At 49.2% G+C, this 11,785-nt stretch overlaps 1 protein-coding gene across 1 annotated transcript; it reads left to right on the forward strand.

Annotated features, from left to right (window-relative positions):
- Positions 1-1,900: 1,900 nt before the first annotated feature.
- On the forward strand, positions 1,901-7,471 carry WFDC5 (WAP four-disulfide core domain 5). The gene is made up of 4 exons (XM_017878059.1): positions 1,901-2,108; positions 6,164-6,304; positions 6,398-6,538; positions 6,926-7,471. Exons 1-4 carry the CDS (start codon positions 2,024-2,026, stop codon positions 6,928-6,930), a joined length of 372 nt encoding a protein of 123 aa, XP_017733548.1. The 5' UTR covers positions 1,901-2,023; the 3' UTR covers positions 6,931-7,471.
- Positions 7,472-11,785: the final 4,314 nt, after the last annotated feature.

An 11,785-nucleotide genomic window follows, 5' to 3' on the forward strand; every position in this document is an offset into this window, starting at 1 on the left:
AAAAAAAAAAAAGATAAAAAGAAAAAAGAGCATTTCATGGCTGGGCACAGTGGCTCACCCCTATAATCCCAGCTCTTTGGGAGGCTAAGGTGGTAGAATCACTTGAGTCCAAGAGTTAGAGACCAGCGTGGACAGCATAGGAAGACACCCCCATCTCTACAAAAAATAAAAACTGGCTGAATATGGGGGTGCACGCCTATAGTCCCAGGTACTCAGGATGCTGAGGCAGGAGGACTACTTGAGTCCAGGAGGTCAAGGGTTCAGTGAGCCATGATGGCACTGTGCACTCCAGCCTGGACAACAGAGCAGGATCCTGTCAGAGAGAGAGGGGGAGAGAGGGAGAGAGAGAGAGAGAGAGAGAGAGAGAAAAGAATAAGAAGAAGGAGGAGGAGCAGGAGGAGTAGGAGGAGGAGGAGGAGGAAAGGAAGGAAGGAAGGAAGGAAGGAAGGAAGGAAGGAAGGAAGGAAGGAAGGAAGGAAGGAAGGGAGAGAGAGGAGAGAGAAGGGGGAAGGAGGGAAGGAGGGAGAGAGAGGAAAGAAAGAGAGAGAGAGAGAGAAAGAGAAAGAAAGAAAGAAAGAAAGAAAGAAAGAAAGAAAGAAAGAAAGAAAGAAAGAGAAAGAAAGAAAGAAAGAAAGAAAGAAAGAAAGAAAGAAAGAAAGAAAGAAAGAAAGAAAGAGAAAGAAAGAGAAAGAAAGAGAAAGAAAGAGAAAGAAAGAGAAAGAGAGAGAGAGAGAGAGAGGAAGGAAGGGCTCATGTATTTTTCCTCCAAGATAAAGCTTCCAAGGAGGAGCTAGCATTCCAAAAGTAACACCAGATCATAGAAGACAGAGGCTCTCCTATCTTGCTAGCTTAGAAGACAGCATGAGAGATTCATATTAAACCCAAGGAAGAACTTCCTGCTGCGAGGACTGTCCTGGATTGGAATGGGTAAGTGAGACAAGCCCTGTAATATCACCCTCCTTTCTCAGGATCAGATGACGTATTGACTTGCTTTTAAAACCCGGGAACTGAATGAGGATGATAGGGAGGCCACAGTGGGAAGTCCCAGCTTAGTCAGGACTTAGCTGTGTGTCCTTGGGCAAGTCCCCTCTCATCTCTATCTCACAATTTCCTAGTCTTTCAAATGGAAAGACTGAGAAAATGTACTTCAGTGGAGTTTCTGTTTAGGATGTCCCTTATGATGCCAAGTCTCAGCTCCCTCTCTTCCACCAAATGCAGGAGCCAACATCAGAGATGTTGGAGAAATCTAAGGAGGGGGTCCCTGGATGAGATGACATTTTTTTGCTCAGGATCCCTTAGGGCCAGAGAAGAGTTTCCAGTGGCCATGCATCTGCTGTGACCAGCAAACTTAGCCAAGCCAAAAGCCATGCTCCCCCACCCTCAACAGCCAAGCCAGTCCCAGGAAGAGGGCAGTTCTACCAGAAGCCACTGGTGATCTCACCAAAGGCGGGGTGGTCTTTCTCCCATCCACAGGACCCAAGAGGAGAAGACAGGGCTGGCCTCACTCATTATGCCAACCTGGGCCAGCCTTCTTTGGCAGCAAACTCTGGCCTAACCCTAATGCCTTCTCCCTTCCTAGGCACCCAGAACTCTGCAAACCCTCACTCCTTTGCTATTCAAAGCTGACCTCTATCCACTGCCTAGACATTGCTGGGGTTTCAACATCTTTGAGAGCCAGGAAAGCAAGTATCTGACTCACCAACCTTCACCCTGTAAACAGATGAAAAAACTGAGGCTCAGAGAGAGACAAGACTTGCCCAAGATCGCAGCCCAAGTCACCGATACAGGCAAGACTGGATCTGAGTCCCCCACATGCAGGATGTGCCGTCACCCTATCTTCAGCTATTGTGACAGCATCCCTTGCACTGAGGCCTTGGGCCCTCAGGGGGTGGGGCCAAGATGAAGCAAGCATGGTGTCACTCCACACCCCCTCTCTTTCCTCTCCTGACTAAGTTTCTCTGGCTTCCCTGAGGCTGCAGGTGTTAATCTGGGGGGCCCTGGGCCCTGAACCGGCAGCAGAAATATGAGGATCGAGAGCCTCCTCCTCCTGGGGGCCCTCCTGGCTGTCGGGAGTCAGCTGCCTGCTGTCTTTGGCAGGAAGAAGGGAGGTGAGTGTGGGAAATCCCTCTGCTCTGGGGACCAGATTGTCCCTACTTCTCTAGGGAGAGTAAGGGTTTGGGAGAAGGCAGGTAATTCCATGTGTGGGGTGTGTGTGCGTGTGTGTGCGTGCGTGCGTGTGTGTATGTGTGGATGCCTGATTCACCTGCCTGTGCTAGTATCTGTGCGTGTCTTTTCTGCCAGTTTCTCGGTGCTTGTCTGTGCCTGTCTATATGTCAGGGGTGGCGGGGCGGGGAATGCATGTGCCTGTCTCTGTGTAGACGTGTGTCTTTGTGCCCGCCTGTCTGTGCAAAGCTCTGTCTGCACACGTACACTTAGGAATGGCTGCATGCACACGTCTGAACTTGGTGCCTGTCCATGTGTATCCGTGTGTGTCTCTGTGCCTCCAGGTATGGGGAGGGACCCTGTCTGTACCTGCTGGTCTGTGGTGTGACTGGGTCGGTGGGTCCACCGTCCTATCTGTGGAAAGGACTTGGGAATTGAGGAGAGGGTGTGGTTTCTGGGATCTGGGCTTTGTGGGGAGGAAGCTCTGTCTCTAGCTCTCATCGCCCCCAACCTGCTGTCCCCATTCCCACCCCTGACAAGGCTGGGGCTGGCCTGCTGACAGGTGAGGGAGGGCCGCTGAGTGACTAGACAGGTGACTCCTGCTCTGGGTGAGGCCTCCACCTCCATCCTCTTCTGGGGTTGGAACACTCTAACCTACATTCACCTGTGCAACCCTGGCCCTGCCTTTAAGAAAGGGGACAGTAATGGGGACAGGCTGAGGAAGGAAGCACACTGGTGGGCTCCAAGGCTGGCCCCTGTGTTGGCTGTGATTCATGCACCATCACCACATAACTCCTCAATGTGATGCTGTGAGGACAGGACTATTTTTATCCCCATTTTGCAGATGAGGAAAACTGAGGCATAGTGGGAAAGCCCTTAACAAGATCAAAGACTGACTCTGAGTTAGTGCCAAATGTGGCATTTGAATGCAGGTATTTGAAATCAGAGAGATTCACCTTACCAACTGTTACAGCAAAACCCCAGGACTGTACAGAAGAATGCACCCCCAACCTAGGAAGGAGCCGAGAGACCAAAGAATTACTTGGACAAGGCCAGATTGGCAAGTGTGTGAGTTTATTAGGACCTCCATACAGGGCACTCCCGGAAGGCAGCAGGACAGGTCTGGAGACTTACTCCATGTAAAATGAGGTCCCATGCCTCTCTCTCAGGAGTAAGCGGTGTCTCGAGGAATAAGGGCCTGGCACACAGTAAGCACAGCATAAGTGGGTGATTTGGGGGAGTCCTTGTGTTCCCAGGGAGCACACCCCAGTATTCAACCTGGCTGCTCAGAGACAAAGAGCTGGCACAGCAGAAACCGAGCCTGCGCAGGGCCACTCTGCATGGGCAGGTGTGACACGCTTGTCTCTCCCCCAGTTCACCACACCTTGTCCCCCACTGGTTTCTCTCCCATGAGACATCTGCCTGGCTGCTGGTAGAATTTCAGACAATGGAGGAAGGTGACGAGGCCAAGGGAAGGGAAGTCTCAGTTTGTTGCCTGTGGAAGCCCAGCCACCTCTGTTTATAAGAGCTCCCCATTCCGCCCCTTCTCACTCAAACGTCTGGGTGTCTCTGATACAAAGAGCCTGGCATAGTCCCTGATAAACAGCAAGTGCCTAATTAAATGCTGTCAGCGGTTATGTGGTATTGGGAAAATATACGTGTCTGTGTAGCCCTGTGCATATGATTCTGTGTATATGACTGTGTATGCGTATATATGTCTCTCTGTTCACACACATATGCTATATATTTATATACACAAGTGTGTGTGTCTGAGTGTCTGTGTATGTATCTATGTGGGTAGGCGTGTGTATATGACAGTATGCTTGTGTATTTACGGTGATTATGTTCCAGCTCATATGTATATATGTGACTGCCTGTTTTTATATGTGTTTATAAATATATTGCATATGTATAACTATCTGATGGATGTCCGTATGTATATATGTGTGTATTAAGTTGAACCATGTAAAATTGCTACTTTTGTAGATAAAACAGTTGACTATCTGCAATTTCCTATTGTTAAGCCCGTAGCTAATTGTGTGTCTAGATCTAAATGTGCTTGTGTATTTGACAGTGTGTGTATCGTCTGTGTGTACAAGTGTATATATTTCACCATGTTTGGATACAATTCTTTTGCTCTCTAAGTCTACACACCCATGGTGAATGCATCCGGATGACCATCTGTGTGTGTGACTGTCTCGATGTACACATCTGTGAGTGAAGAACCTCGTTTGGAGGGACTGTTAGGAAAGGCAGGCAAACAAAGTGAGTGTGACCACCTAGAGCCTCTCACACCAGCTCTGCACACGCCAGGCTTTTATCTCCACCTCCACATTGCAGCTATCACAGTTCTTCCACCGGAAATGCCAGCTGTCATGCCCTCTCCCTATCTGCCATTCCCCAAGGTTCAGCTCCAGGCCCCCGGTACAGAAACTCTCCCTGCCTGACCCACCTGGCTCCACTGGCTTTGAGTGCAGGCAGCTCCGTCTGGCCCAGTCTTTGAGGCCTGAGCACATTTGGCTTGGACTGGTGAATTCAGGGCTAAACCTTGGACCTCAGACTATTTCCCAGGAACCCTCACATCACTCCCACCACCCCAAACCCACACTTTTCCCCCCTCCCCAGGCCAAGCCTTTCTTTCTCCAGCAGGGGGCAGCAATTCAATTTAAACCAACCCGCTCTGACAACTGAGGTTGACTTAGAGGAGGTAGGATGTGAGCAAGGTGCCTACTTACGTGTGCAGCCAGCACCCAGGCAGGGGGCTGAGGGGGAGTGGCGGACACGGAGATAAAGTCACCGCACCAGATCCAGCTGCCCCTCGGAGCTCTTGAACATTTTCTCTGATGCTGGATTTAACTGAAGGTCTGGGTTAAAGGCTCCATGCCTACAGCTCAGGGTGGATGGAGACTCATAGAGGTCAGAGGGAGCCAGGCCCTGGGAGGCCTAACCCCAGCCCATGTGGGTCTGGGCAAGTCACTGCCCCTTTCAGGCCTTGATTTCCTCCTCTGCATGGAGGAAGATACTGATTTCCAGCTTTATGCATGAAATCTGAACATGGCCCAAAATCCCAGCAAGAAGAGTGGTTAGGTAAGCTCTGGGACAGAACACTCTACAGCCATTCAGAAGAATACCTGAGAGACAGAGTTAATGCCTGATCCTCGAAACCATGCCATTTGCAACAGTGGTGAACGCAATAGTGCAGACGTGGCCAGCTGTGGCTGTGACAGTGCACCAGGCTGGCCGCTGCTGACACATGTGCGATGCTGTGCCTCACTTCAAAACCCTTTCTTTCCAAGTCACTGAGCCCCTACTGTTGTGCACCAAGTACTGTGATATGGACCAATGGTGAGCAAAGCTAGCAGGGTGTCTACTGTCATAACCTCCAGCCAAGTGAGAGACACAGACAAATAGATGCAGCGTCACAAACTCTGGAGGAAAGAATTGAGTGTGTGTGTGTGTGTGTGTGTGTGTGTGTGTGTGTGTGTTGGGGTGGGGCTAACCTAGTTAATGTAGGGTCAGAGAAGTAGAGTCTTCTGAGGATGTGATGTTTCTGCTGAGTCCTAATGAGCTCACCAGGCGAATGGAGCACAGGAGAAGTGCACCAGGCAAAGGATGCAGCCAGAGCCAGAACCCTGCGACGAGAGCTGGCTTGGAGCAGATCTGGAGCCACTGAGTGGAAAGGCAGTAGAGGATGAGGCTAGAGAGATGGGCAGGGCCCAGACCAGGCATGGCCTTATTGGCCACAGTGGAGATGTTGGGCTTCATTTCCCCTATCATTTGTGCCATCTGAGTCTCAAACTAGCCCAGATTCCCATTTCACAGCCAGAAAACTGAGGCTTGGAGTCATTAGAAACAAACAACAACAACAACCACAAAAAACTAACCAGAAGACAGGCAAGAAGCAAGGGATGGAGAATTCAGATCTTGTCATTCCCAGGTCAGCGCTTATTACATAACCGTGAGCTTCCTCCAGCTGCAATATTGAGAGATTCTCTTACAGAGAAATGGGGAGGCTGCCCAGCAGATGATGGGCCGTGCCTCCTATCGGTGCCTGACCAGTGCGTGGAAGACAGCCAGTGTCCCTTGACCAGGAAGTGCTGCTACAGAGCTTGCTTCCGCCAGTGCGTCCCCAGGGTCTCTGGTAAATGCCCCTCTCCACCTTGCTGACCACCCAAGCCCCAAGCTCCAGGGCCGGTGGGCACAGGCAGAGCTCACCCAGTTCCCTGTGTTGCAGTGAAGCCGGGCAGCTGCCCACAGGACCAACTGCGCTGCCTCAGCCCCATGAACCACCTGTGTCACAAGGACTCAGACTGCTCGGGCAAAAAACGATGCTGCCACAGCGCCTGTGGCCGGGATTGCCGAGATCCTGCCAGAGGTGTGGCTCCTGGGTGCCCGGGGCAGGTGCCTTCCCTCTCCGAGCCCCAGCTCTAATACTTTCTTCACTGCTGCAAGCTTAACAGGATGCCTCCCCAGAAGTCAGGGCCTCCCGTGGCTAGGATTGGGGAATTGGATAGGGGCTGGGGGAGTCCTGCTAGGATAACAGAGGACCTGGAAGTCCTTGGTTCTCTTCTTGAGCTTACTGTGGCACCTGGACAACAGCCCTAAACTGCTCCAGGCTTCAGTTTGCCCTTTCGAAGGGGGCGGAGGAGTCCAGCCTTGGTGGCAACCAGAGCTGAGCTGGTGGGGCATGGATGGGAGACCAAGGCCAGAAACCAGAGCCCTATTATGGGAAGGAATGAAACCTTTCTTTCTCCCTCCTCAGGCTAATTCTGATTTAGGATCCGTGGCTCTGCACCTAAGCTGGGGACCAACGGAAAGAGTTCACGATGGGAGGCCTGGGGCCCTGCCCACTGGACAGCACTATCTCTACTAGCGGTGGTTCCAGCCTTCTGATAAACACTGGCCTGCTGTCACTTCCCTGCAACGCATCCGCCCCTGGATTCTCCCCCTGGGAGTCAAAGTCCATAGCCTGACCTCGGAGGAAGGCCTCTGTATCACCCCAGCACCCTGCACCACTGCCATATGAGCTTCCCACCCTTTCCAACACATTCACACCAATCCGTACATGCTGCTTCCTCCACCAAGAATGCCCAATTCAGGCAGACCCTGACCTCTCCCTCAGGCAACCCAACCACCCAGAATGAATATTCTAGCAGAGTTTTCCAAATATCAGTCATTCACCTCTTTCATGATTTTCACCATAACTACAAAATAGCACCACAATGGCCTGCATGCTGCCTGTGCCACCATTTACTTAACGTTTTCTTTAAATGACTCACTTTTGTGTATAACTAAATTCATTTCAAAAGAAAATGGATATCACTACTATAAATGAGATCAATTGCCACAAATGGAATTACGAAAACAAATACAATGGAAACAGCTCAATTCCATTAAAGTAAATCATGTCAGATTAAATGATATTAAATAGTGTTATTAAACTCTAGCTAGCAACAGCCACCTGCCAAGACTGAGCCTGAAGCCTGTACTCGGTCTATGTTTTTTTGTTTTTTGAGACAGAGTCTCGTTCTCTTGCCCAGGCTGGAGTGCAATGGCACGATCTTGGTTCACTGCAACCTCCGTCTCCCTGGTTCAAGCAATTCTTCTGTCTCAGCCTCCTGAGTAGTTGAGACTACAGGTGCCCGCCACCATGCCTGGCTAATTTTTGTATTTTTAGTAGAGACAGGTTTTTGCCGTGTTGGCCAGGCTGGTCTCAAGCTCCTGGCCTCAAGTGATCCGCCTGCCTCAGCCTCCCATAATGCCGGGATTACATATGTGAGCCACCGCACATGGCCAGTCTATGTTTTAATCAATGAAGATTTAAAGGGTTAAAGATGCAAACCTCTAAGCTGAGACTTTCTCCCTGGGGCAATCAGAAGGCTTGAGAAGGGAATGGCTTTCTCACTTCAGGAGTTCATGTTATGTGCCACTGCATCCAGGTACATACTAAGATCACTTCAAATTGCCCCAAATTTGGGGAAATTTTGCTCAAGTAGTCAGGATGTCATTATTATGGTGCCTCTCTCCACCTCACTCACTTCAATTTCTCCTGGGTCCAGTATGCATTCAGGGTTTAATGAGTGTTTCTTGCAGGGAGAAGGGGTCAATGAGGGGATGACAGCCATCGCGAGGGACATGCCTGGACCCAGACGGCTGTATTCCTGACTCTCCTCCCACTTTTCTCTCAGGAAGGAGGTGGCAAATTCCCTGCTGTATCTGCTGGGCCTCGTGTATCCAGCACAAGACTGAGGGACTGGGCGGTCCACGGTGGAGGTCAACTTGGGAATCTTTGGTCTTCTTTCCCTGTTCTCTTGGCCTTGCAGTGTGATGACAGGTGCATCCTTCTGCACTCTGGGCTTCTGTTTGCCCTATTGGGAGATGGAAGGAATTCTACTTCCTCACCCTCCTTGTCCTTCCCATGGGATTCAAATGCTTGAACCATTGACTGAAAAGTGCCAGATGCTAACTACATGGATATAGAATGAAGTCTTGGAGAGGGGAAGGAGAACTGTCTGGGAGTCACTGACTCCGAACAACCTTAGATATTTCTCTTCCTCTTTCTGGGCCTCAGTTTCTCCATCTACATATAGCTTCATATAGTTAACACAGATAATATGGTAGATTGGATTATTTGCCTACAATTTTCCCTTTCCCCTCCCCACCCCATGCTTACAGTGGCTTCCCTTGGAGAGTGTACATCCTGCCCCAGTGATTTGGGCTTGGCGACGAGACCTGTTTTAGCTAATGGGATGTGGGTGGCAGTGACAGTGTAGCCTGTTTAAAGAAAAACACCACCATTCTTCTTTTTTTTTTTTTTAATTGAGATGGAATTTCACTCTTGTTGCCCAGGCTGGAGTGCAGCGACATGATCTTGGCTCACTGCAACCTCCACCTCCTGAGTTCAAGTGATCCTCCTGCCTCAGCCTCCCAAGTAGCTGGGATTACAGGCACCTGCTACCACACCAGGCTAATTTTTACATTTTTAGTAGAGATGGAGTTTCACCATGTTGGCCCAACTGGTCTTGAATTCCTGACCTCAGGCAATCTGCCTGCCTCAGCCTCCCAAAGTGCTGGGATTACAGGTGTGAGCCACTGCACCTGGCCTCCACCCTTCTTGGAGTTTCTGCCCTCTGCCATGAGAAGAGCTTGCCCGGAGCCACTTGTCTTGCTGGAGAGACACCTAGGGCAAGCCTGAAGCTGAGTCAAACCAGCCAAGCCTCAAACTTGCCAAAGAGAAATAAATCTTTGTGGTAAGAAGACACAGAGATTCAGGGGTTGTTTGTCACAGATTCATCGCAGTAAGAGCTTAACTAGTTCAGATTCTGGTTATTAGTCTGTAATGAATGGCTACTGTAGATCTCCCACTTTTAAACATCATTTCATTCATCCAACCCATAACCCTGAGAAAGGCTATTTGCATTTGACAGTGAAGAAATAGTGGCTATGAGATAAGTGACGTGCCCAAGACCCCCAGCTGAGAAATGATGTAGCCAGGATTAAACCACACCATATTCCTCCCTTGAGAGTAATAAAGGCAGCAACAGCCAACAATTACAGATCATGCGCCATGCACCAGGTATCATTTTAATCCCTTTACATGTATAATCTTGTATAATCTCATTAAATCCTCATATCCTTATCGGGTAGGCTTCATTACTTTTCCCCATTTCACACATGAGGAAACGGAAATACCAAGAGGTTAATTTGGTCAAAGTTGTCCAACTTGTAAGTACTAGAGCTGGGATTCAACCCCAAGGAGTCTAACCATAAACTTTACATCCCTAGTGACTATACTAATCAATTACAATCGGTCTTTGAAGATTCCTCCCACTTAAGATTCCTCCCACCTGAAGATTCAGTGCCCACATCTGAGAAAGGAAGACACAAAGACACAAAAAGTTTAAGTGACCAGACTTAATTCTAGACAACTGGAACCCAAGCCTGTTGATACACAGCGTATTGCCCCAGGTTTCTTTCTTCAAAGGCATCAGGAGGAAAATTAGGGGGTCACAGCAGGAAGCTCCCAGGTAAGCCAGTTAAGACTTGGCTGCCAAGAGCCCTGTGACTACCCTGGAGCTCTGAGTTCTGAGCTAGGTCCTTGGAATGGCAGGAGGTGACAGGTCACAGACTATGGCTTCCCTGACTATAGGTAGCAGCATCTATACAGCCCATTCTAGATTCCCTGCTCAGCTTCCTGGCTAACTCACTCCCTGTTCCAGCAGTTCTGTGACTTGGTCTATGCAGTGCCAGCTCCAAGTTCAGCTCCAACCCAATCAGCTCTATCTCTACTGCCTGTCTCTGCTGGCTTTCTGGAAAGTCTCCTAGGAGGGTAGTTCCTTTTGCAGACTCTAACCTTGCTTTCCTCCCTCACTCATTCAATAAATGTTTGCTGAGCACTTAATATAGGTTCTAGGCTGTGCTTTGCAGAACTCATGCACTAATGGATGAGACAAAGCCCTAGCTAGAGAGTTGCATGACATATACCAAACTGGAGAGGCCTGGGAGGCCAGGAGAGATCTAACTCAGCCTAGAAACCAGGCAAGTCTTCCTGAAGATGATATCCAGGTCAAGACCTTGAGTTTTAGCAGGAGCTAGCCAAGTAGAACACTTCTAATTATCCATTCTCCCCTTCTTCCTTACCAATAGCAACGTCCCCGGTTAGAAATACTTGCCCCGCCCCACCCCCAGGCTCTTGGAGACTTTCCATATTTTGACCCAGGTGGTAGTCACAATGGATACATACATTTGTAAAAAAAAAAAAAAAAAAAAATCATTCAGCTGTAACTTAACATTTGTGCACTTTACCATGGGAACAGTATATTTCAATTTTAAAGGTAAATTAAAAATTTAAAAATATGTTTCCTCTCCAGGCTCCCTTGCACCAAACAATGATCATGTGACCCAAGACTGGCCAATCAGAAGCAAGGGAAATCTACTAGGAGGGTCCTCCTGGCAAGCTATAGTTTTCCTAACTAAGGAGATGGACTTGGCCTTTTGTCTGTCATCCATTTACCCTGTGTCCTTCCTGGAACATGGTTGCTGCCACTAGAACAGCCATCTGTTGTCCTTGAGGATTGTCTTAGTTGGGTTCCCCCAAAATAAATCTTGAGATGAAGAATCCTATGACAGTGATGCTTTGAAAATGTTTTCAGGAAAAGTGGCTATAGGAGTACAGAAGTTCACCATGAAGAGAAGCCAGTGGTGATGTGAAATCCAGTGAAGTCTCCCAGGGCAGTTCTAGAAACAAGCATACATGGAGCGCATGCATTCTCAGGTACTTCAGGTTCTCCCTGTGTGGAGCCATAGCAGGCTCTGGCAGCCTCAGGAAAGCCCCAGATACCAGCTGTCAGGAGGGAAAACATACCAGGAATCTCTGTGCACAAAAGTGGTAAAGGATCCCAGAGGAGCTGTGGGCACGAATGAGTCACATAAGAATGGTGGAGGAGGAAGTGACAAGGAGCCGTGACAAGGAGCCTGGGTCTTCAGGGCTATTCATGAGCAGCTGCACCTACCCTGGCCTGCCAGAAAAAAAAAAAAGTAAACTCTTTTCTAGTGAAGTCACTGTAATTCTGTTTCTGTTCCTGCAGCAAAATTAAATTTTAACTGATATGCAGGGTAAAGA

This window comes from Rhinopithecus bieti, unplaced genomic scaffold, assembly GCF_001698545.2.
Source record: "Rhinopithecus bieti isolate Rb0 unplaced genomic scaffold, ASM169854v2 scaffold_10347, whole genome shotgun sequence".
Taxonomy (NCBI): domain Eukaryota; kingdom Metazoa; phylum Chordata; class Mammalia; order Primates; family Cercopithecidae; genus Rhinopithecus; species Rhinopithecus bieti.